The 27,385-nt window shown below is 35.7% G+C and overlaps 1 protein-coding gene across 2 annotated transcripts in view; it reads left to right on the top strand.

Annotated features, from left to right (window-relative positions):
* RYR2 (ryanodine receptor 2) overlaps positions 1-27,385 on the top strand; it is a 711,493-nt gene that overhangs the window by 338,568 nt on the left and 345,540 nt on the right. For both annotated transcript variants that reach the window (XM_057308486.1, XM_057308485.1), the window contains exons 12-14: positions 9,562-9,718; positions 22,084-22,248; positions 27,094-27,215. In XM_057308486.1, coding sequence (XP_057164469.1) covers positions 9,562-9,718; positions 22,084-22,248; positions 27,094-27,215 — 444 coding nt within the window. The remainder of the gene's footprint in view (positions 1-9,561; positions 9,719-22,083; positions 22,249-27,093; positions 27,216-27,385) is intronic.

The following is a 27,385-nucleotide window of genomic DNA, read 5'->3' as shown; positions in this document are numbered from 1 at the left end:
CTTATATAACACATACATCAGTTTTGAAAAAGTTTGGAAAGTGTATCCTTGAACATTGTAAGGTTTGACATACATTTTTCATTATCAGTTTATTTTTTTGTTACCAGTTTAAATAGATGAATAGAATATAACTTACAGTTTATTATAAGTACTGATATTTAAAAATGAAATAGGGATGCCACTCTTTTTTTTCCATAATAATATTTTTATTATATTATGTTATTCACCATACAGTACATCCTTGGTTTTTGATGTAAAGTTCGATGATTCATTAGTTGCGTGTAACACCCAGTGCACCATGTAATACATGCCCTCCTTACTACCCATCACCAGTCTATCCCATTCCCCCACCCCCCTCCCCTCTGAAGCCCTCAGTTTGTTTCTCATAGTCCATAGTCTCTCATGCTTCATTCCCCCTTCTGATTATCCCCTCTTTCTTTATCCCTTTCTTCTCCTACTGATCTTCCTAGTTCTTATGTTCTGTAGATGAGAGAAACCATATGATAATTGTCTTTCTCTGCTTGACTTATTTCACTTAGCATTATCTCCTCCAGTGCCATCCATGTGGCAGCAAATGTTGAGAAATCGTTCTTTCTGATAGCTGAGTAATAGTCCATTGTATATATGGACCACATCTTCTTAATCCAGTCATCTGTTGAAGGGCATCTTGGCTCCTTCCATGATTTAGTTATTGTGGACAGAGCTGCTATGAACATTGGGGTGCTTTTACAAGTACCTCATTGACTCTAAATACTGCCATGATTTAATACCCATGTTTGTTTATTTAAAAGTACGGGAACATAGCCTTCCTTAACAGTAGAAATTATATACTCTTTCTCATTCATGAGATTTGTTACTTTCCCATGACAGAGTTCTTTATCCCAAATCATACTTTTCTTATGACTGAAAGACTTTTTTTGCTTACTCTAGCAAATGCCTATGCAACAAAAATAGGTATGCAAGGTATTTTTATATTTCCAATGAGAGTAAGTCTGTAACTTTAAAAAGTTCTCCTATATTAACCCCAATAATTATTAATTAGCTGATAATAAATTCTTCTATATAAATACATAGTTGATGAAATCACCTAAGTACTAAAACTTTTGGTAAGCATTGAACTTACAAGTAAAATTTTACTGGAAATGCATCTCTGAAGAAAGAGAGAGAAGTGGCGGCTTCATAAAACAAAGGAAGGAGATCTCAGTGCTTTCTTGTGCTTCATAAATTATTCAGAGAATTGAGGGAAAGGGATTTTAAAGATGTACATGTATTTCCTTTACCTTGTGTTGTATAAAAATGACAGTTTAATTAGAGAAATGAAATCGTCAATAAAAGTGACGTTTAGATAGGTGTTGCTGCCATTAGAAAACAGACTCCAGATGTGTTTTCAAATTTAGAGCTATCTCTCCCCTTTGTGATTATTGTGTGCTTAAAGAAATGGGTTTGTTGCTTTGTTTGTTTTGAGCAAAGGAGGCCCTAAATCTGTCTCATTCTGTAGATTAAGAAACCAGAAGGAGGTGAACTCCTGACAACCAGGCAGGGCTTCCTTTTTGTTGTCAGCGTTGTTTTTGATGAACTGTAATTCCGTAAATCGGGATCTTTCTGCACATCCTTCCATTATGTGCTCTTGATTCTTTTTCTCTACTGTTCCCTAATGTTTGAAGCTGGAAGTGGGAGGTGTGGGGTCTGTTTTAACTTGAATGGGGGTGACTGAGAATATAGGAAGAGCCTGATCTCCTGGTCAGCCAGAGGTGAAAGGGGGCACCTCTGCTGATTGCCTCAGAACCCAAATGACAGCAAAGGGAACCTACCACCAGCAAGCAGAGCAGGGAGTTTTTCAGCCATTTAAAAGATGAAAGAGAGATGTTTCTGTTGGCCTCTGTGACCCTTGATTTACACCATTGCGTCTTCCTGTCACCTCAGAAAAGCAGGAGGTTCACTTGTAATGAATGTAATTATGTTAAGTGTGTTTTCCAGGTTCAGATTCTGTTGAATTTTTGAATGACTTTGACTTCATTGTAAATGTACACATTATGTAACTTCTTACATGCATTGGCCGTGAAAATACTCATTACTTAGAAAATGATAGCCAAAGATCCTGCTTATGTTTATAACTGAATTTTATACCTGAAGGTCAATATTTATACTATGACATTTGGGATGTTCTTTTTTCCCCCTCCAATCAGGTCTCAAACTATATTATATTTGATATAATTTATGCAGCCTAGTAATTATATAGTTTATATTGCATACTCCTAACAAATAAAATTAATGTTGTCAAAAGTTTTTCGGTATCATGAACATTTTAATAAGGTAAGTTTTAATGTTGGGAGTTAAATATAATAGAAAACAGATTCCAGATTGTACCCCAATGTAAAGCTATAAGAACGTTGTAAGTACAATATATGTTGGTTTCTGCAGTAGGAATGATCACTGAAATTAAAAATATGCATTATGTATGCTTCGTTTTTTAAAATAATTTTTATTATGTTATGTTATTCACCATACGGTACATCACTAGTTTTTGATGCAATGTTTCATGATTCATTATTTGCATATAACACCCAGTGCACCATTCAATACGTGCCCTCCTTAATACCCATCACTGGCCTATCCCAATCCCCATCCCCTCTCCCCTCTGAAGCCCTCAGTTTGTTTCCCAGACTCCACAGTCTCTTGTGGTTCATTCCCCCTTCTGTTTACCCCCCTTTCTTTATCACTTCCTTCTCCTACCCATCTTCCTCTTTCTTATGTTCCATAAATGAGTGAAACCATGCGATAATTGTCTTTCTCTGCTTGACTTATTTCACTTAGCATAATTTCCTCCAGTCCTGTCCATGTTGGTGCAAATGTTGGGTAATTGTTCTTTCTGATGGCTGAATAATATTCCATTGTATATATGGACCACATATTCTTAATCCAGTCATCTGTTGAAGGGCATCTCGGCTCCTTCCACGATTTAGCTATTGTGGACAATGCTGCTATGAACATTGGGGTGCATATGGCCCTTCACTTCACTATGTCTGTATCTTTGGGGTAAACACCCAGTAGTGCAATGGCTGGGTCATAGGGTAGCTCAATTTTTAACTTTTTAAGGGACCTCCACACTGTTTTCCAGAGTGGCTGTACCAACTTGCATTCCCACCAACGGTGTAAGAGGGATCCCCTTTCTCCACATTCTCTCCAACATTTGTTGTTTCTTGCCTTGTCCATTTTTGCCATTCTAACTGGCATAAGGTGGTATCTTAGTGTGGTTTTGATTTGAATTTCCCTGATGGCTAATGATTTTGAACATTTTTTCATGTGTCTGTTAGCCATTTGTATGTCTTCATTGGAAAAGTGTCTGTTCATATCTTCTGCACATTTTTTTAAAAGATTTTATTTATTTATTTGACAGAGATAGAGACAGCCAGCGAGAGAGGGAACACAAGCAGGGGGAGTGGGAGAGGAAGAAGCAGGCTCCTAGTGGAGAAGCCTGATGTGGGGCTCGATCCCAGAACGCTGGGATCACGCCCTGAGCCGAAGGCAGACGCTTAACGACTGTGCCACCCAGGCGCCCCTGCCCATTTTTTGATTTGATTATTTGTTTCTCATTTATTGAGTTTGAGAAGTTTTTGTAGATCTTGGATAACAGTCTTTTATCTGTAGTATCATTTGCAAATATCTTCTCCCATTCCGTGGTCTGCCTCTTAGTTTTTTTGACTGTTTCCTTGGCTGTGCAGAAGCTTTTTATCTTGATGAAGTCCCACAAGTTCATTTTATCTTTTGTTTCTCTTGCCTTTGGAGATATGTCATTCAAAAAGTTGCTGTGGCCGATATCGTAGAGGTTCCTGCCTATGCTCTCCTCTAGGATTTCAATGGATTCCTGCCTCACATCGAAGTCTTTCATCCATTTGGAGTTTATCTTTGTGTATGGTGTGAGAGAGTGGTCAAGTTACGTTCTTTTGCATATAGCTGTCCAATTTTCCCAGCACCATTTATTGAAGAGACTGTCTTTTTTCCACTGGATGTTTTTTCCTGCTTTGTCAAAGATTAGTTACCCAAAGAGCCAAGGGTCCATTTTTGGGTTCTCTATTCTGTTCCTTTGGTCTATGTGTCTGTTTTTGTGCCAGTACCATCCTGTCTTGGTGATCACAGCTTTGTAGTATAGCTTGAAATCTAGCAACGTGATGCCCCCAGCTTTGTTTTTCCTTTTCAACAATTCCTTGGTGATTCGGGGCCTTTTCTGGTTCCAAGCAAATTTAAGGGCTGTTTGTTGCAGCTCCTTGAAAAATGTCATTGGTATTTTGATCAGGATGGCATTGAATGTGTAGATTACTCTGGGTAGCGTAGACATTTTAACTGTTTATTCTTCCAGTCCAAGAGCATGGAATGTTTTTCCATTTCTTTTGTCCCCTTCAATGTCTTTCAAGAGTGATTTGTAGTTTCTAGAATATAGATCCTTTACGTCTCTCGTTAAGTTAATTCCGAGATAACGTATGATTTTTGGTGCTATTATAAATGGAATCGATTCCCTAATTTTTCTTTCTTCAGTCTCATTGTTTGTGTATAGAAATGCAACTGATTTCTGAGTATTGATTTTGTATCCCTCCACATTACTGAATTGCTCTATAAGTTCTAGTTTTTGGGGGTAGAGTCCTTTGGGTTTTCTATATATAGTATCATGTCATCTGCAAAGAGAGACCGTTTGACTTCTTCTTTGCCGAATACCTTCTGTCCCTTTTTGTTGTCTGATTGCAGTTGCAAGGACTTCTAGTACTATGTTGAACAATAATGGCGATAGTGGGCATCCTTGTTGTGTTCCTGATCTTAAGGGAAAGGCTTTCAGCTTTTCCCCATTGAGAATGATTTTTGCTGTAGGCTTTGCATAGATGGTTTTTATGAAATTGAGGAATGTACCCTCTATCCCTACACTCTGAAGGGTTTTAATCAGGAAAGGATGCTGTATTTTGTCAAATGCTTTTTCTGCATCAATTGAGAGGATCATATGGTTCTTGACTCTTTTCTTGTTGATATGATCTATCACACTGATCGATTTGTGAATGTTGAACCACCCTTGCATCCCAGGGATGAATCCCACTTGGTCATGATGGACAATCCTTTTAATGTACTGTTGGATCCTGTTAGCTAGGATCTTGTTGAGAATTTTGGCGTCCATATTTATCAGGGATATCGGTCTGTAATTCTCCTTTTGGATGGGGTCTTTGCCTGGTTTGGGGATCAAGGTAATACTGGTCTTATAGAATGAGATTGGTAGTTTTCCTTCTGTTTCTATTTTTTGAAACAGCTTCAGGAGAATAGGTATTATTTCTTCTTTGAATGTTTGGTAGAATTCTCCGGGGAATCCATCAGGCCCTGGTCTCTTGTTTTTGGGGAAGTTTTTGATCACTGCTTCAATCTCTTCATAACTAATCAGTCTATTTAAATAATCAGTTTCTTCCTGTTCAGTCTTGGTAGTTTATAGGTTTCCAGGAAAGCATCCATTTCTTCCAGTTGTTTAATTTATTGGCATAAAGTTGTTGATAAAAGTTTCTAATGATCCTTCCTATTTCATTGATGTTGGTCCTGATCTCTCCCCTTTCATTCATAATTTTATTAATTTAGGTCCTTTTTCTTTTCTTTTGAATAAGTCTGGCCAGTGGCTTATCAATCTTACTTATTCTTTCAAAGAACCAGCTTCTAGTTCTATTGTTCTGCTCTACTGTGCTCCCGGTGTCTAATTCATTGATCTCTGCTCTGATCTTGATCAACTGCCTTCTTGTGCATGGATTAGGCCTGTTTTTCTGTTCCAGCTCCAGCTTCTTGAGGTGAGAATATAAAAACTGCATTTTAGATTTTTCTATTCTTTTGAGTGAGGCTTGGATGGCTATGTATTTTCCCCTTAGGACTGCCTTTGCAGTATCCCATAGGTTTTGGACCATTGTGTTTTCATTCTCATTGGTTTCCCAAAATTGCTTAATCTCATTTTTAATTCCCTGGTTTACTCAATCATTCTTAATTGGGATGCTTCTTAGTATCCAAGTGTTTGAGTTTCTTCCAAATTTTTCCTTGTGATTGAGTTCCAGTTTCAAAGCACTGTGGTCTGAGAATATGCAGGGAATAATTTCAGTCTTTTGGTATCAGTTGAGACCTGTTTTGTGACCCAGGATATGGTCTATTCTTGAGAATGTTCCATGTGCATTCGAAAAGAATGAGTATTCTGTTGTTCTGGGGTGTAGTGTTCTGTATATATCTATGAGGTCCATCTGGTCTAGTATGTCATCCAAAGCTCTTGTTTCTTTGTTGATTTTCTGCTTAGGTGATCTGTCTATTGCTGAGGGCAGACTGTTGAGGTCCCCTACTATTAACGTATTATTATCTATATGTCTCTTTATTCTGGTTAAGAGTTGGCTTATGTATCTTTCTGCTCCCCTGTTGGGGGCATAGATATTTATAATTGTCATATCCACTTGTTGGATACATCCTTTAAGAATAATATAGTGTCCTTCTGTATCTCTAACTATAGTCTTTAGTTTAAAATCTAATCTGTCTGATATGAGAATTGCTCCCCCAGCTTTCTTTTGAGGTCCATTGGCATGAAAAATGGTTCTTCATCCCTTCACTTTCAGTCTGGAGGTATCTTTAGGTTCAAAATGAGTCTCTTGTAAACAGCATATGGATGGGTCATGTCTTTTTATTGAATCTGCAACCCTGTGGCATTTTATGGGAGCAATTAGGCCATTCACATTGAGAATGATTATTGAGAGATATGATTTGAATGATGTCATGCTGCCTGTGAAGTCTTTGTTTCTATAGATTGTAAATTTCTGTTCTGTATCACTCTTGGGATATTTTTACTTTTATAGAACCCCCTTTAATATTTCTTGTAGGGCTGGCTTGGTGGTCACATATTCTTTCAGTTTCTGCTGGTCTTGGAAGGTCCTTGTCTCTCCACTCCTCCACTCCTCCACCATCTTTTTCTGACCCCACATTATGTATGCTTCAAATTCCACTTTCCTATATGTTACAAAGAACCCACAAAATCAAAGGTGGACATATTATGAAAACTGACCAAATACTTCCTGTTTCTTTGAGGTAATTTCAAGTGAATATAGGTAATACCAAGGAAGAGTTTTCTGCTATGTCACCATAGGAAATTGCTTTGTATTACTCTGTTACTATTACCGTTTTCAGTTTTTACCAAATATTTTGTAGCCCTCTGATTCTGCTGGACTTGTCCTCTTTTCTTCTGGGCTATGGGCATTGGAGGCCAGCTAATTTGACGGCTGTATGCTAAAGAAACTGTACTTAGACTTTACAGTGTTTTGCTGATAATTGGCCAAATTTATTCCATTTCTAACATAATCCTCTTGGTGACTTGAAAGGCGTGCTTGTAAATATGCACCCTGTTAAGTAGATTTGTACACAGTATCCAGAATACCCTCTAGAAAATCTGATACAAAGTATTACTTGGTCAAAATTTGGAACTATTTTGAAAATGAATTTGTTTTTTACAATGATTAAGATGAGTCATTACTTAGAAAAAACATTTTGATGGTTCTTCAAATAATGAAAGTGAATATTAAAAATAATTGTTTCTCATAACATCTGCAAAGAATACACTTAATTTTATAAGAGGGGAATAAACAAAGCTTGTTTATTTACTGCACTAGAAATGATTTATTCTGTTGTTGGTAAACAAACTTTAATTTCATTTTTAATAATCCTGTGCTATTAGGGTTTATTGGTACATGGTTATTACTTTAGTTGGGGGACTTGTCCAATTTAATTGCCTTTATAAACAAATCCATGTAATAATAATCTTATCACAATATCATTCTATTATTTTTCCCTGCTAATATTCAAAATGAAAAATCCAAGTTTGGAAATCAGAATAAAATGACTTACAATTTACTAAGATTGGTGAATTTGAAAAAAGTATTCTCAATTTGTAGAATAAGACGACCCTATATTTTTTGATGTCCTTTTTAATCACCTTATATTAAAACAAGCTTATTAATTAATAAAATCATGTTAAAATTCTCCATATTTCCATTTTTTGTCTGTTTGATTCATTACATAGTGATAAAAGCTTCTACTGTAATTATTTTTATAAGTAATTATCTTTTCCTTTTGTCTCATTTTTTCTTTTCCATTGTGAATCTTCATGACATGTGTTCTTTTTAGAGTACGTTTTTTCTCTTTATAATAAACCTGACCATATCCCCTTTATGTGTTTTGCCTTAAACTCTAATTTGTTTAATATCAACTTTCTCATCACTATTTCCTTTTGAATTGATATGCATGATAAATCTTTTACTTTCATTTATTTTTAGTGCTTGAAAAAATTATGTGATTTTCAGCATATTTCTTATCGGTGATAAGAGGCCATTGTTGTTTTGTACATCACCATGTTAACCGAAATGTGTGCACATCGGAGCCTTGTTTTCCTTCTGTACCGCCGTAGTGAGCTCAAGCTTCGGATATATGCGATTTTCAGTTAACACAGCACTGCACACCACAAGGATAGTCTGTATCCTGATTTTTGTTCTCTACCCTATCTGAAAGTCACTTTAAAAACAGATTTTAATGGTCATAACTTTGCTTTTTATCTTTTTTCTGCAACCTTAGTTTGTATGTTGTTTATTGCATTTTATTTTTTTCCTTTTTTTTCCCTCTTGACCTTTTAAGAATTCTCATTTTCTTGGTTTGTCTTTTTTGTTGATCAGTTTTTAATGATATAATTGTTCCACATTATTAAAATTCAATGCATAGGAATAGGGTTCAAGTAAATCTATACTTTTATTTATATATATGAGTTCCAGTTAATCATAATTAGGCATTGACTGAATTACCACTATTTTTCAAATCTGCAAATCCAATAAGATTTTTTATATATATATATATTTTTTTTAGATTTTATTTATTTATTCGACAGAGAGAGACAGCCAGCGAGAGAGGGAACACAAGCAGGGGGAGTGGGAGAGGAAGAAGCAGGCTCATAGCGGAAGAGCCTGATGTGGGACTCGATCCCATAACGCCGGGATCACGCCCTGAGCCGAAGGCAGACGATTAACCGCTGTGCCACCCAGGCGCCCCAGATTTTTTATATTTAAATTTTATTTATATTATGTTAGTCACCATACAGTACATCATTAGTTTCTGATGTAGTGTTCCAACAAAAGTTTTTAACTAGTAAATTCTAAAGTATTCTTTACACTTATAATTTCTATATCTGTGACTCGTGATTAGATGTTAACTTCGACCACAAGTCCTTAGTCCTCTTTGCACGGGGTAGTAAATAGTGTAGATGGCATTCTATTTAAAGTCAAAGTCTTTGAGTTAAATTTGCTTCTATTTACTGTTAGCTGTGTAACATTGTCTATTACTTAATCATTCTGGATAACCATTTTGTTGTTTGTGCAGTGAAATTCATACCACCAACATCACAAGGTTTTTGAGAACATTAAAGGAGACAATATGTGCTAAGCAAAGTTCATTGTCTCCAACATGTACATTTTAACTGCTTTTTCTCCTGTGATTGTGGATGAGATTGGATCAAGTCTTAACTGCGTTTGTTAGGTGGAGTGGAAGCCACATAAGATGGGGCCAGCCTTTCCGACTACGCCACGTCACAACAGGAAAATACTTGAGTCTCATGGAAGACAAAAGCCTTCTACTCATGGACAAAGAAAAGGCTGATGTAAAATCAACAGCATTTACCTTCCGATCTTCCAAGGTAAGACAGAAAATATAATTTTGGATTACCTGTAATTATGTCCCTACCATATTTCTTTTGATGTTAGAAATGCAAAGAGAAATGATACATCATTTTTTTACATGTATTTCTAAATCTCCAGTTTCTCTTCCATCTATTCCTTTCCAGTAAAACTAATTTCCTAAACCACTGAAACCTGCCCAGGTGTCTCACCTGGTTTATAGTTCTTTGTTTGTTTACATATAACACATTCATCTAGCTTGTTTCTGTTTACCTAGGCTTTGACAAGCACACTTAGCACAAACTTCATGCTGTTGTCCTATAACAACATGTCGGTAAAGCATGTTGGAACCTCAAAGGCACATTTACACATCTGCTCTTACATCCAGACCTTCCTTCTTAGGTCTTTCGAATCATTTGTAGGGGGAAAAACCTCTAAGAAAACTGTTTAGATCTCTAATAAGAGTTCCTCCAAGCCAGATGATGAGTAGAATAGGAAAAAACACATCTGCAGCAAAGTCAAGTTGGAATGGTGGTGCTCCCGCCCAGCGGGTCCCCTCGGTACCTCACGCGTGGTCCCGACATACCAAGCCCACAATGCAATGGATTCCTACTCCGGAATCAGCAGAATAAATAATGTCCTGAACAGTGCGATGTCTCAGGAATAGTTGAAAATCACATGTTGAGTGGACAGATGCCAAGCATGTGTATTCATTTTCATCCTAATTATCTATTGCGTCCTTAATCTAATGAGGGATGTGAAACTTGAGCATAATGGTAGGAACGAGCCTGGATTACTCATTAGCTTTTGTCGCAGAGATGCAAAACCTGATGTCCCTGTTACAGCTAAAGGGAAGTTTGGGTGAGTCCAGAAGTAACTGTGAGAAGATGGTAGCCTGAGTGCCCATCCCAGCGCCATCCTGTTAGTTCTCCTGCTCTGCAGTGTCCAGGACGCTGGAATGTGCTCCACACCCTTGAGTTCCCCAGAGATTTCCGGGAGAGACAGCGGTGTGGATCCCTCTTTTGTAGGGTGAGAATAGGGAGGCGAGCTGGTAAACCCCAAGGGACAATCTCACAAAGGACTCACGTGTGGCTGTTTCTTGTGTGGACTCATAGATGGCTCTGAATGCTGTATTCCGTGGACCCCTGGGGGGTAGTTGCGCTTTGTCTGTGTAGATGGAAAGCGCAACTGGTCTTACTGTGAGTGAGCTTAGTGTTGAGGGGCTTTTTCCTTAAGCCTAACTAAGCAGAAGGCGGGAGTTTGTTAGTTTATCCATTGATAACACCTGAGTCCAAAAAAGGGAAAAAAATTCAGCTCAACCAAGAGGAATTAGTTACCTGATGGTAGAAGCTCTCTTTAAGTAAAAAAAGATGGTACCTATTAAAACAACACACAGCTTTAAGGCAGAAAATTAGAAAAACTAAAGGAAATGCATGGCATCCTAGCAAAATATAATTTAGCAAAATGTAATTTAGCAAAACAAAACCCCAGAGAAGTAGAGAACCTGAACAGGCCTCTCCCAATGGAAGATGTTGGAAAAGTTCTTCAAGGTATAGCATCTACAGAGACAAAGTCTAGCAAAAATTGGAGGCAAAAGGGAAAAAGTCAAAGGGGTAGTAAGTGCTGTGATTGCCTCCCATGAAACAGAAGACAAGTAATATTTTTTAAAACTGAAAAGTCAGGTAATAGAAGTACAAGGTATTTAACAGTAAAAAGGCAACACTAAAGTATAATGAAATTTACTAAAATAACGTGGTGGAAGAGAGAAGATTTGGTGAAAAAAAGAGGAAAATACTACCCTTGTCATTATCCATAATCCAGTCCAGTAGAAAGAGGACAAGGCAAAAAGAATCATAGACACACACAGCTACAGAAACCCACAGTCAACAGAGACAGGAGGCCACATAGCAACGAACTAGAAAACATAAATGTGACAGCAGAAAACCTAAAATGTGATAGAGTGGAGACCCAATGTATTAGCCTTACCAACACATAAAAATGGGCTAAAATCACAAGGTAAAATAAAAATTTCATATTGAATGGTGAAGTATAAATTATGCTGACATTAAGAGACACCTCCAAAACAATTTTATTTGGGAAGTATGTAAATAAAAAGATGGCTAATGGAATACCAGGAAAATACAAATAAGGAAAAGAAGGGTGTCTGATTTAATATCAGATGAGAAATTAGGCAAAAGAAAGTATCGAGTGAGGTAAAGGATACTTCATAGTATCAAAGAATGCAATTCCCTGAGGATGTAACAGTTAACCAAATCTATGTATCAAATAAAATGACATAGTATTAATATTCATGAAACAAAACCTCTAGGAGATACAAGAGGAAATAAACAGAAAAACTGGTAGTAGGAGACATGAAGTCACTGTTTCTCAGTTTGTGATGGATAGACAAATAACATACAGAAGACGTAAACAACATGTAATAAGGAACATATATGTATTCCATACCACTGAGGAACTTTAGGGTGTCTGAGCCTGGGGAGCCCACCCAGGGGCCCTGCCCCTAAGTAGACATTCATTCACTTTGGAACATTTAAGGACTGCCTTGACCTGGCTTGGGGACACACAGGGACCCTTTCTTCCCCTACTCCTTGGCTTTTTGAAGACAGTAATTGCTACATTTCTGTGACCTCTTGTAAGTCTTCCCACAGAGCTGGACACTCGTTGTACACCCATTTCACAGGTGGGAGAACCAAGGGAAGGAGGGATGAGTCACTTGTCCAAGTCACTGGACTTGAAGCCTGGAAGAGGCAGTGGACAGGAGGTTATCTCTGCCCCAAACCTCCTGTCCAGGGTGGGTTTAAATAACCACACTCTGGCTCCAGGCTTGGAACCCTGAACTGAATAGTTTACTCATCTCCCCAGACCCCTTGCCTGGCCGCCACAGGAGTCTGGAGGTGTGCCCTTCACCTTGCAGGGCCTCACACAGCTGAGGCACCACCCCACCCCTCTGCAGGCTCCCAGGAAAAAATTCTATTTTGTTGTAGAAATCTGAATACTGAGTTCATCTTTCTGTTTTCGTTATTTCTGTAACAGCCATATTCCCGTGGTCTCCAAAAATCCTGTTGCTGTAGAAATCTGAAACTGATACTACCTTTCTCCTTTTATTCTTTCTATAGCAGTCCTGTTCTCCAGGAAGTAAATGGTTGCCAGTGGCAAAGTGGGCTAGGTTATTCAAATGGATATTGAAAATACTGAAGAGAAATGTATATTGACGTATTTTTAAACGTTCTTGCATACATACAGCCCCTGAGCTAGCAATTCTTCTTAATGAGGGGAGGTTGTCTTCCTGATATAAAATAAAACTAGTGCAAGTTAATGTCATCATTCTTTGTCATGGCAAAAAAATTGGAAAAGACTCAAATATTCAGCAAATACAGTCGATAGCTAAGTGGTATTAGCTCTCAGAATATACTGATCTGGAAAAATATCCATCATAATACTGTTGAATTAAAAAAAAAGCAAATCATAATGTCCTTTAAAAAACTATTTTTTCCTTAAAAAATTTATTGTGTTTGTATATGATTATATAATCGATGTAGAAGGATCTACACTCATCTTTTAATTTTGAGTGCTTTAGAAAAATCAAAATAAAAGGTATGTAAGAACAAATATGGTAGAAATTTTTTGTTTAACTTTTAAAAAACAAATCTCTGGATTATTTTGCTTGTTACAATAGCCATATTTCTTCTGCAAGAACAAAGCATCAGTTAAAGAAGAAAACCATTGCACTGACATTCTTGGATGTAAGCTTGATGCACGTTGTTGTTGTGGTTGGGTGCCTAGAAGTGGAAGTACTCAAAAACTAGGAATACTTTCCTCTGGACAGAAGTTCTTGCCCCAAATAGAAAATTTTGAAACATTTCCCCCCCAGTATCTCTGCTAATATTCTGTGTTAGAGTATAGCTGACATTTGAGGAATTTTAACTGGCTAGCTCTTTCTCAACCTCTCTGCTCAGGGATTCTGTTTCTGGATTTTGGCGACCGTGTAATGTCATAGCTTACACTGGAAGTGGAGAGCAAGGATCCCAGTGATACTTACTAGTGAGCTATTCAGTTTCTCTAAAGCTAATCTCCTGTTAAATCACTCTAATATGCAGGTAGTTAATAATTCACTGTCCTATACTCCACTTTTTAAATTCACCATGGTAATTATATATGATAACATGGTTGAGAGTAGTGAAGGTAGATGTGAAAGCCAGGAAAACATTTTACTTCTACAATCACAGAATTTTCATTTTAAAATCACTGGCAAATTAGGTAATAACGTTTTTTCCGTGATACAGATAGTAACTCTATCATTTCTTTCTAAAATTACTTTTTTATTACGTATAATAGTCACAAAAAATTTTTAAAGGGAATTAAAAAAATGTAGTGAGGGGAAAATTACATTCCATTACTCAAAAACAACTGTATTGTATGTGTGTGTTATTAGCAAATATATACATATTTTGATATTTAAGCTAATTATTTAAACTGAAATCTATTTGAGTAAAATTGCTTTCTGCAATTCACAATAAAGAATCATTGAACTAAGAACCAACTAAAACAGAATAAAAATAGTCTCTAATTGTAAATGAAATTATATATTTTTGAAATAAAGTATTTTTATAGTATCAAGATTTTAGAAAAAATAGTAGTAAATAGATTTTCTCATTCGTTTGTTAATTATCACATTTGATCATGGCCCCTGGTCTTTGAAATAATACTGGGTTCACTTAAAGGTGTATATATATATATTTTTTTCACTTAAAGATATATTTGTTGCTTTTTTTCCTTTAGTGCTATTTACATATTTTTATTATACTATTTCCAATAAAAATAATAAGTATTTCAATTTCTGGAAGGCAAAGACTTTTTTTTAATATAACATTTCTTTGATTCTTAGTATATTTTGAGTACACAATAAACGATTATTGATTGACATAACTACTATGTTGCAAATCACATCTTCATTACTGTGATGAAAAATTTAACTGTTCTAGAGCAACTGAAAATACCAACTTTTATCTTGGATTTAGGGTATGGTTTTGGAAACTCTAGAAGTAAAAATCATCTGTCATGATCCTTTGTACTTATATTAGCAGTGCCTTACCTATAACTGTTGAGACCCCTTTGAAAGTATATCCTTAAAATTTAGCAAATCATTAAGATTATTCTTAAAAGTATAAGTGAAAGTGGCTTTAAAAAACTATTCAACTAGTAAATATAAGGAGCAATTTTTTTTTGATTGCCATTGGGATGTCTTTGACACTAATGTGAGCACTCAATACCCAATCTCAAATTCATAATTTTTTTTAAAGATTTTTATTTATTATTTATTCGACAGAGATAGAAACAGCCAGCGAGAGAGGGAACACAAGCAGGGGGAGTGGGAGAGGAAGAACAGGCTCATAGTGGAAGAGCCTGATGTGGGGCTCGATCCCATAACGCCGGGATCACGCCCTGAGCCGAAGGCGGACACTTAACCGCTGTGCCACCCAGGCGCCCCTCAAATTCATAATTTGACAGGAGACTCAACAGTTGTTGATAAGTGTATATCTTCAGAATACACAGAATAAAGTACAAAATAGTTTATAATACAGCCTATGTTCTTTTTTTTTTCCAGCTTTATTGAGATATCATTGGCATAAAGCATTGTATAAGTTTAAGGTATACAACATGATGATTTGATACATGTATATATTGCAAAGTGATTATGTTGGCCTTCCATTAAAGACAACATTTTACATAATGAAGAATTCAATTTGATTTATGTAGATTTCCTTAGACCCAGTATTCTTCAGTTTCTCTACTCCTAGAACTTGAATGATCACTTTTCCAGTATGTTGAAATGTCAGTTTTAATCATTGGTAGGTTTTGCCAATTACAAATGTATTATATTCCCTCAAGATGTAATTTTTCTTTAGCTTACTATGCCACTAAAATATTCCCCTGTAAGTGATTTTCTCCAGTTTTTCTCTCTCACACACCCTGAACAAAAACCTTTTGGTACTGAAATGATGGAATACCTACCTCAAATAAGACTGCCATTGAGATGACAAGGGTTACAGGTCACATGGCAGAAATAGAACATTTCAGGACATAGTTTTTAGTATGTCATTTTTATTTGGGATTTTTAAAATTTTTGGTTCAAAAATGTTTAAGATGTTTTAAAATATACATACACAGTGAAAATAAGTATAACAGCTAAAGTTTATTATATGCCAAGTAATGTGCTAAGCACCTTACATGCATTATCTTGTTTAATCCTCGATCAAGCCTATGAAGCTTAGATAATACTTTTAATCTTCATTATGCAGATGAGTATTTGAGGCTTGGTTGAGTTATGTGCCAGTTCCAGACTTTGGATGAAAATACTAAAACTAAAACCCTCTTTAATAAGAAAATTAAAGATTTAATAATAATGATAATGTCAGATAGAAAAGATAACATTGCTCATCTGTGATCATCTGACTATTATGGTTGTTTAGTGATTGATTCAGTATCTAAAAAATAAAAGCAGAATGGAGAATTTGGGGTTTTTCTTATCAAAATAGTTATGCAAAGTCATCGATGGAGATGGATTTTGCATTTAATCAGGATTACATTCAAAATAAATTTTTCCAGTCACCCTTTTTCAAGGGGTGTTGATGGCGTCATAGAAAATAATGCCAATTATGGTTTCATAGAAGATATAGAAATTAAGTTAGAGTTTTTATACTGATCCTTCTTAGTGGCAGTCAGCCCGAGAATGAGCTCACTGAAACGTTCTCTGGTTAAGATGAGGTGTATCAGTCAAAGTTCAACCAGAGAAGCAGAGCCAGCATGAAATACATGTATATTAAGGGATTTTTATTGTGCGGATTTGCTTTATGAGATTGTGAGGGCTGGTTGAGGAAGCCTGGAGTCCATCCTGCAGGTGGCCAGAGAGGAAGATCATGATGAGGATGGGACCCCGTGGGCACTAGCTTCTTGCTGTCTATGAGCTCAGGGAAAGCCTATGCCCTCTTTAAAGGGCTCACCTGATTGTCACTCATACTGGGTATTAGCTCACAGTCAACTGAATAGGACCTTAATTACATCTGTAAGATCTTTTCACTTTGTCTATCATGTAATCTGATCATGAGTGCTCTTGCATCATGTTCATTGGCCCAACCCACACTCAGGGGGCCAGGATTACACAGATAAGAGAGGGCTTCTCCTAAGGGGCTGTGATCTTGTTTTATTGCTGCTATGAAAGCCCATCAAAGGCCCTCCCAGAACAAGAAATTTTTTAAAGCCCTTCTCTCCACAAACCCACCCACCAGAGTGTCTCCTCAGATTTCTGAACACCAGGGATGAATAAAGCTATGTATTTTTTATAACCCTGCTTTGGATGGGCGAAACTTGGCCTGGTCTATCTGTTCTAGTAATTTCTCTGACCCTTTTGCATTGTTAGACTCCCCTGTTCTCAGCGACTACTTTGTGTTTAAGTGTGGCACCATAAAGAAGCCCAAAAATTTTTGACCTCTTAATTTTCCTCACTTCAACCACTGTTTGTCTTAAGCAGAACTGTCTATGACAAAAACAAACTCTCCATCCTTTAAGGATAAAGGCCTTTCCCCCCCCCTTCCTGTCAGTCACCTGAGAGAATAATTTGGAAGGATTTAAGGATGATTTCTATTAGTACTAGAAGAATCTCTCTGACCTACCTTGTCCATATAATAAGAACAAAATCATACGTGACTAATTTAAAAATCTTAATGAGCCTCGGGGCGCCTGGGTAGCTCAGTTGGTTAAGTGTCCGACTCTTGATTTTGGATCAGGTCATGATCTCAGGGTCATGAATTCGAGCCCCAGGAAGGCTCCATGCTGGGTGTGGAGTCTGCTTACGATTCTCCTTCTCCTTCTGCCCTTATCCCCTCTAAAACAAATCTTAATGGGCTTCATTTGGTATATATAATGCCCGTGTATCACTTAATATGGACGGTTGTCAGAAATAGTTTTGGCCTTATGGGCCAGTTTGGTGTGACCAATGCCAAAATATCACTTAATATTTTTCTTGCTGGTCTTTTTTACTTCTAGAATCATTTGATATTCATTAGGAAATCAGATTTTCTAAGCATTCATAAGTAGAATTATTTAAATGTTAGGAATGGGAGTAGTTTATACGTATATTTTCTGTGGGAAATCGGATGGGGTATGTGATTTTCTTCCAAAAATTTATTTATTCATTTAATAAGTCTTTATTGAGAATCTAATATTTGCAGGCTCCATTCTGCTCCTGGGGACATGGGCCATTGGAGTGAAGGAACCAGACATATGATTCCTGCCCTTGAAAAACTAATTAATAGTCAAGTGGGGAAGAAGGCTGTCGAGAAGCAATTTCAGTAAAATGCCAACATTTCTCTCATAGTTGAAGTATAGCATGCTGAGGTTGTCCGTGAAGCAAAAGAGAAAATATCTATCCAAAAAATCCTCTAATAGTAAAAAAAAGGAATCTTTTCAGCAGCTCTAGACTGTATTAAAAAGAGTTGTTTCCTTTTTGAACATTTTCGTGGCTCTCAAATCTCAAGATTATTCTTATAGGATGGACGATTAGACTATTTAAACATTTATGGATGTTAGTGAATGCCAAGATAATAGTGAGGATCTAAACATTTCCTAAGTTAAATGCAGGAGGTATGGGAATTAAATCTTATATAGTGTTTTGAGGAACGTTTCCACTTAATGGCAAAGTGCCTGTTATGTCCGAGTGCTCTTAAAGGCAAACTGATCTTGGGGGCGCCTGGGTAGTACAGTCGGTTAAGTGTCTGACTCTTGGTTTTCACTCAGGTCATGAACCCGGTGTCTTGGCATCGAGCCCCACATCAGGCTCCTCACTCAGCATGGAGTCTGCTTAGGACTCTCTCTCCCTCTGTGTCCTCTCTCTCTCTCTGTCTAAGTAAATAAATCTTAAAAAAAAAGAGTCTGATCTTGAGATTCAAAAATTGCTATTAATCTGTTTTCAACTGCATTGACTCCTTAGTCTGTAATTCCAATCTGATGTTATGTTGATCCAATTAATTTTGTATTTCAATTATTATTTCCATTTTGCTATTACAATGCATTTTACATAGTTTCTATTTCTCAACTGAGATTCCCATCAGTTTATTCATTATGCATGTGTTTTCCTTCATGTCCGTGAATGTATTTTATATTTATAATATTTGCTAATTGTGAAGGCTATCTTTGCATCATTTCTATTACCTGTTATTTTTTCTTTGGTATGGGTCACATTTGGTTTTGTTTTCTTAATTTAGTATAGATCACCTTTTCTTTTTTTTTTTTTTGACAGTATATACTGGATATTAGAAATGATATGTTATAGAGACTCTTAATTTTGTTAAGGGTTTGTTTGTTTTTGTGAAGAGTGATTTTACTTTCAGCAGGCACTTAACCTGCTGGACTGAATCTCCAGTTTTGTTCTTTCCTTTGCAGGGGCAATGCCTTATATTCCTGCTCAGTTATTTCAGCTTTCATCTGCGGCTGTTCCACAAGGCATAGTTTAGTGGTCAGCAAGAATTTGGGTGAATTTTATAATCAGACTTTCCAGATACTTTTTTGGTCCAGGATTTAGGTCATCTAATTTTCTGGCTGCTTGTGAGCGCTAAAGTGTGTTCTCTGATATGTCAAGCCAGTAAAGCAGCAGATTTCTTCTCCCTGCACTGCAGGCAGATTGGGCAGGGCATACCCCATGGCAAAAGGCAGCTTTTAAGAAATCACCTGGGTACCGTTTTCCTCTAGAGAGAAAATATTCTCCAATTTCTCCCTGCTTTTGGTCTCTCTCAAGGATCTTCTGATAGATTCTGGAAAGGATTTTTTTTCTCCAAATTTTATAATTGCTATCTACGGGAGGATTAGTGTAACTTAACTACTCTGTGATTTCCTAAAGTCAGAGTAAGTAAAACAAAAACAGAAACAAAAGAATAAAAAAGAATGAAAAAAGAAATAAAGAAGTGATGCCAAAACCAAAGTCTGCTAATTTTGATACAGTGTAGATAATACAGAGTATTAGTAAAATTGTTACTTGTGTAATCTGGACAATGTATTTCTAGTAATACAGGCTAATTTTATGTTAGAGGCTTTTAGTAGCTGTCACACTCTCGACTCATGTTATGCTTATGCTTATAGTTGTTCAAAGCATCGAGATTATTCCCACCTGAATATCTCCTTCTCTTAAATCTGACTTACAGAAAATGACAGTAAATAAAAGAAGGAAAGACCATGAATGGCTTGTGTTCTTTCGTACAGCAAATAATCACGCTTTACTTTTTTCTAATGTTACTTTAGCAGATCTTCCCTGACCTGAGCATCAGAGATAGTTACTAAAGCAATTCTTCCTGAAATATCATTATTATAACTTGTAACCCACAGAGTGATGTGAGCTACTTAATAAAAACCAAAGCATAACTTTACAATTAGTAGTTGTGACTTCTCAAAACACAATCCATAGTCTATAAGTAGACCACCAACTAATTCCCTTGGATAAAAGAAAAACAAAAAGTTAGAATGTTAGGGGCTCATTGTTTTATTCTGAGGAGATAATTACATTGTTATATTTTCCCCTAGAATTTAATTTTCCCATTGATAGGTTTGGCGTAAGCAGATTAGTAGTTTATCTTCTTTGATAGAATGAAGTTGGAATGGCTTAATTATCTGTTTTATTGCAGAGTCTTAGAATAGTGTTTCAAATTATTTGCATAATGGTTACATCAGCTGATAATTTTATTCATTTTCTTATATGACCTTGACTCTTTGTATTAAGAATTTCAGTTCATTTTAATTTTCAAATGTTGGCATATTCCTAATCATTTTAGAATTATTAGTACAGTGTGCAAATGGCATGAACAAAATCTATCAAAATTTTGTTCTACTTGAATTATTTCTTTTGGTATAGGAAACAGCCATAAAGTTTACTGCAACCTAATCTTAAAAAAACATTTGTGTAATTTCCAACTAATTAGTAATTTCCAACTAATTGTGTAACTGTTACTCCAAACTTATCTTCAAAAACATTTGTCTAACTATTATGAAAGCTAAATAAGGAAAGACACAGATGAAATGTAAAGTAAATTTAACAACAAAAGCTAGACCAAGGAGAAGAATAAGAAACCACAGAGGGAGGAACAGCAACCAAAAGAACATTAGTTGTTGTTGTTGTTGTTGTTGTTGTTGTTGTTTTTGCTGTTATTTTAAGGACTGTATAGAACTTGAAGACATCATGGGTGCCTGAAGACCAGAGTTAAGTGTGGGAGGGAAAACTGAAAGAGCGTGTTAAAGGAGGAAGCATTAAAATAGGGAGGGATTTGTATAGTTAGTTGGAGTCAGAGGAGTGGTTGGCTGCTCATAGCACAGGGAACTTACCCTAGTAGCCCTGGGAGCAAATGGGTCTGTAGTCCCCATTGGAAGTTGCAGTTGTAGAAACTGAGTTATGGCTTTGATCAGTTCAAGAAAAATCAGCACTGTTATTAACATCCTTAGTAACATCACCATCAACATTTATCAACACCATTTTCATGGTCAGAATCATTAAAATTTATGTATATTTATTTTATCCCAGGCTGAACACTTTATGTGCATTATCTCATTATCTCATTTTTTTCTGATACTATGGGTGAGATATTTTTGTTAACTTTATTTACAGATGAGAAGCCTGAGGCTTAAAAGGTTTAAATTGTCTTGAGGTCACAGAGGTAATCAGTGGCAGAGATTGAACTCAAAACTGGATTTTCTGTTCCCCTAAACCTATGCTCTTAACCGCCAATAATGAAAAAAAAAAATCTGTAAAGAATATGAAGCGTAAGCTACTAATTTTAAGATCTCTGGTTTGGAGTTTGCCATTAAGCAATATAAAATTTTATGTTAGGGCCAAAATAATTTTCTACCAGCATCAATAATTCAAAGTATGTTTATTTATCTTTACAATTTCCCACTTTGATTTTTCAGTATCAGTTGAACTGCTAGAATAGAGTATTTGACATTATTTTAAAGGATGTCAGACTGCTGAATTTTTCAAGGAACATATTTACAAAAAGGCAAAGTTCTTTCAATATAAACTAGTAGTTTGGGCTCCTGGGTGGTTCAGGAGTCGTGGGATGGAGCCCCGCATCTGGCTCCCTGCTCCATAGGGAGCCTGCCTCTCCTTTAGCCTCTGCCCCCCTCTCTCCCTGTCTCTCATGAATAAATAAATAAAATCTTTAAGATATATATATATAGATTATGTTTTATATATATAAATATATATAAATTTATAAATATATAAGAAAATATCTATATATATATATAAACTAGTATATATATTATACTAGTATTTTTAAGACTTTTGCTTATCTTCTTTTTTTTTTTTTTCTCTTTCTCTCCTTAGGAAAAATTGGATGTAGGAGTGAGAAAAGAAGTCGATGGCATGGGGACATCTGAAATAAAATACGGAGACTCAGTATGCTATATACAGCATATAAATACAGGCCTATGGCTTACTTACCAGTCTGTGGATGTGAAATCAGTGAGAATGGGGTCCATACAACGTAAGGTAAGATTATGTAAAAACACAATTTATAGCTGCCATTATGTATGACAAAAATACACAAATGCAAAACAGCAAGAGGTAGCTAACACTTTGAGCCACCTGCTAAACGTGCAAAAAGATCAAATCCCACCATAATAATCTCTTTAGTTTTTGTGAGGTGAGCAATGCTGGATGTTACATCATGGCTTTAAATATTAAGCCAAGAAATAGACTCTTTTCTGGATTCTAGCATCTACGTACTTCACTTTGTTCTCTGTGCTCCTGCCAGGGTTATGTCTCTAAAATACAGGAGGGCTCATGCACTCTAGCTAATTAATTAATCTAAGTTTAAAGGCTTACACTTGATTAAGTTATTAGAAGATTTTTGTGCATGTTTGGGATAACTTAGGTATGTGAATATACTTTTCCAACTATAAATGTCATCAATTCTAAAACAGGTATTTTCAGTAATAATTTGGTATCTAAATCAAGATATTCTATAAGTATAAAAAATAAATACATAAGTATAAAAAATACACTGGATTTTGAAGGCAAAGGAGAACAACAAAAAGAATGTTAAATACTTTAGTAACAGCTTTGTTCTGTTTATTATGTGTTGAAATAATAATATTGTATATATATATATATATATTAGGGTAAATCAAATATATAATTAAAATTTTACCTTTTTAAAAAAAATTTTTGATGTGTGTTCTGGAAAATTTAAATTTGCATATTTTAGAAACAGTTTCTGCCACCCTTCTCCCCCACCCCATGCTTCCTTCCAATACTACCACACCGAAGGACAGATGCTATCATTGCTTGTAATACTGGAGATGAGTTTTGTGCAGGCCTTTTTTATTATTTTATGAATGGTGATTTTATTGGATTTGCCATATGGCATTCTATATTGTTATACCTCAGTATTTACCAGAAAGGTTAATGTTCAAAGTATGATTGCACAAATCATAATAAACAGAAAGAGGGAAGAAAGTAAAATTCTTAACTCAGTTATTACTTTCTGTGAGCTCTTGTCTAATTCCACATTTTCTTTATAGTTTTAATTGAGAGTTGAATATGATAAATGGTTATGAGAAAAATATAGGTAGAAACGATAACATGTAGACACATTTTTTAAAAGATTTATTTCTTTATCAGGGGGGAAGCAGAGAGAGAGAGAATCTCAAGCAGACTCCCCACTGAGTGCAGAGCCCAATGCAGGGCTCTATCCCAGGACCCCAAGACCATGACCTGAGCTGAAACCAAGAGTGGGACACTTAAACAGCTGAGCCACCCAGGGGCCCATCGTATTTTTGCAAAGATAGAAATAAGTTTTAATCAGATCACTAGAAACTTTAGGTGTCATTTCCCCATTCTCTATACTTAAGTGGTAAATGCAATATATATATATTAACAATTGTCTTAAACAATTGTCTTCAATCTTTTTTTGCTCAAGTACCACTTGAATGAATTTTTAAAACCACACACCTCATGACATAGTTTTTGCTATAAATTTAAATAGTTGCAAATAAAATTATTTCCGACTTATTGTAAATAGGAACATTTTAAACCAAACTCTTTTAAATATTTTTTAAAATGTCTTTTAAATATTTTGCATGGGAATTAAATACCAAGAGTTTCCATAATTACCTTTCTGCTGAATTACATTCTGCTGAATTCAAAGAAAGCACCAAGCCCTGGAAATGTTATCTTCTAAGTGGACCTCAAAGTAATTCCCTCTGCCCCATCCCTACAGATCTAGTTCAGCCTTTCTCATCCTTTGTGTGCTCTATTTCCAGAGCCTCTTAACCAGTGTGTCTGCCTGCCTTCAGTCTTACTTTTCTCTCCAATCTATTCTGGCTTTACGACCGCCATGTTTAAAACCCATCATGGCTGAGCTTTACTTCCTGTGGTAATTCCAGCCTCTTTACCACGACAAACCAGATCACTGCTTAATCAGTCCTTTCTCTGTCTTCAGTCCATTGCAGTTTATTCTGGGGTTCTTAATCCTTACTCCACTATCTGATTCCTTAACCATGGGTGAAAGTCAAAGTGGGACTTAGCCTCACCACCATAGGTCTTTCCTTCTAGAAAGCTAAGGGTGTTGAGAAGTTAACCAGTCTTAAGTTAGAGAAGACAGACTTTATAGGCCATAGAAGAGATAATCTAGTAAAATCTCTACTGTAGACTTATTACCACTTGGAGAACCATCTACTATAGTAAATCCTTAGGGGAAGACTTCAGTGTGGTCACCATATATGAGAACTTCTCAGTCCAGATCTCCTATGTTTTATATACTTCCCAGTTAGCTAGTGGCTTCAAATCATTTTAATTTTCAAGAAAAGCATGTTGGTCATATATTTGCCAGATTTTTACATATTTGAAACTGGCTTTCTGTTGTTTCATATAAATAAAAACTTGGTTAGTTAAAAAATGTCTGAATCACTATTCATAGCTTTAATGTATCCCACATCATGTGAATATTCATGTTTTGCTGCAGAAATATAAATTTATTGATTGCAGAGTGATGCACAGACCACGCTAGTGTTACAAATAGTATACAGTTTATATACTGTATTACCTTTTTAAGAAAATCTGAAAACATCTGTCACCAAGAATTTTTAATTAGCACACATATGTCTTTTTAAAACTGAGAGAATTGTACAACCTCTGTTTTCCTTCTGTTTGTTAGTTTCTTTCTCAGGAAATGGGCTTGTTCCTCTTCTCCGTGTTGGCTGTCTTCTCTTTCTGTATTTTTATCTTTCTTCCTAGTTTCTAGATCACATTACTCATTTTGTTGTGTTTGGTGCTCATCTCCTTAAGTTCTTTCAGTGCCTTTGAAATTTCACTTTTCTTGTAATGTTTCATGATCTCGTCCCCAATCACTTTTTCTGTCAGCTTTCTATTTTTCATCTATTCTGCTTGCTCATCTCATGTGCTTTCTTATTGTGAATCTCACTCCTATTTCACGGAAATTATACTTTCTTGCATCCCTCAGACAATTGGAATAGTTTATGTATGTAAGTGATATCCTACTATTCCTGTTTTTCTGGCTTTTTAAAAACTTAGGAATTATTGCTGAATTTTATCAATTAGAGGAATTATACATCATGTTTTAGCATCCTTCAGTTTGTTGATAAATAAAGTTAATAGACATTACGATATTGAAGAATCCATAAAGGCATAGATGAAACCCTACTTGGCCATAGTTTATTATGCTTTTTAAATATTATTAGATCTTATTCATGTTTTATTTAGAATTATTACATATATATTCAGAGATAAAACCAACTTTCCTTCGTTAGGGATACAAATTTGAATTTGAAATTTGAATGCCATGGAATTTTCGTATATCACAAAATATTCTGTTTCTGGTCTTTTTCAACCATTTAAAAATGTAAAATTCATTAAAAGCTCACAGACTGTACTGAAAAAGGCAACAGGCCATAGTTTTCTCACCTCTGGTCTGAGAGGGCCAGTTTACCATGAAAATTCTCTGTTCTTTGAAGATTCTTTAGAGCTCACTTGTAAACCTGGGATCTTTTAAATAGTAACTCTTAAAGTTCCTTTCTAGTCTCTCTTAAATAAGCTGATCTCATCAAATTTTCTACTGTATTTAATTCTTAATTTGCTAGGAAGCCATCTGTTTCCTCTGGGATATTAACTTACATGGTTTGCCATTGAGTTGTAAATAGTATTGACTTATGACAGTACTACAGTTTTAATGTGTTTTGTGTCATATCTTATTCTGGTTTTTTTTTTCTTCTTTTAAAAAATTTTATCTTTAGCCTGGCTTGTGAAAGGTATATCTATTTTATTTATCTTCTTAAAGAATCAAATTTTGGGTTATTCATCCTTTTTAGCACTTTATTTGGTTTCTGGTCCATTAATTCCTCTTTTTATCTTCCTTAATTCCACTCTTCCACTTTGTGTTTGTTTGCTTGTTTTTTGAGTCTTACAACAAGTAATATGTGCCTTCATTTAAATCATTTTTTTTCTTTGTCAGTGAAGACATGTAAGGCTACAGAGTTGCCTTTTAATACAGACATAGCTCTGTCTCATTGATTTTCGTCTAACGAGTTCCTCTTTACTTTCTAGATAGTATATAATTTTAATTCTAGTCATTAATCGTAGTTCAGTACACCTGCTTAGATATGCTGAAATGTCTTGCTACAAGCATTGAGTGAAGGAAGCTAGATACACGTAGTCCCATTTATGTGTAGTACACAACTGACCTTTGTTATGAAGAGTCGGGAAGGTGGGGAGTAGTATGGAGGATGAGGCCAGTAAGGGTGCCCTAGGGGAGACTTTAAGGTACTATAATGTTCTCTTTCTTGATTGGGGTGTTGGTTGCATGGTGTGTTCATTTAGCTGTTCACCTAAGATTTCTACACTTATGTTATTACTTCTGTAGAAAGTTCAAAAACATAAAGCCAAACAAAAGAACTAATAAAATTATGTTTTTTAAAGAACTTAGATGCCCTGGAAACAATGATCAGTACTTATTACTCAGGCTATGTTCAGAACTGGTAACTGGCATACCAATGCAACATTTTCCTTTACTGCTTTTTTCAGAGTTTGCTTAGACTGTGGTTCAGTCATTGAACGTAAATATGTGAGATCTGGTGTCTGTTTTGTTTAACTCATTTATTGACTCACTTTTTAAAAGAAAAACTCAATGAATATATTGAGTGAGTGGTTTGTAAGAGAACTGTGCATATTATTTTAAATGTACAGATCAGCTTATTGTCCCTTGCACCTGCCTTTTGATTCTGTTTATTGTTAGGACTTACCTTTGGAGTGCACGTCTTCTTAACACCTATTTAGAAAGGAGATGGGAGTCATGGTGTTATTTCTGCGTTTCTGTAGGCTATTATGCATCATGAAGGTCACATGGATGATGGCTTAAATTTATCTAGATCTCAGCATGAAGAATCACGGACTGCACGTGTCATCCGGAGTACAGTCTTCCTTTTCAATAGATTTATAAGGTACATTTTCTTCTGTTGTAGTAGTGGTTTGACATTTTATTTCAATGTCCTTATTGGATTTACAAATACACAATTCTAAAATATACTGTGGTGGTAAACCCATAATTTCGTAGGTTGGCAGTACACATTAGAAAATGATAGATGATTTTATGTCTTTCTTATAAATAAAC

This window comes from Ursus arctos, unplaced genomic scaffold (assembly GCF_023065955.2).
Source record: "Ursus arctos isolate Adak ecotype North America unplaced genomic scaffold, UrsArc2.0 scaffold_7, whole genome shotgun sequence".
Taxonomy (NCBI): Eukaryota; Metazoa; Chordata; class Mammalia; order Carnivora; family Ursidae; genus Ursus; species Ursus arctos.
Note: the sequence above shows the minus strand (reverse complement) of the source record. Positions and strands in the feature narration are given on the sequence as shown.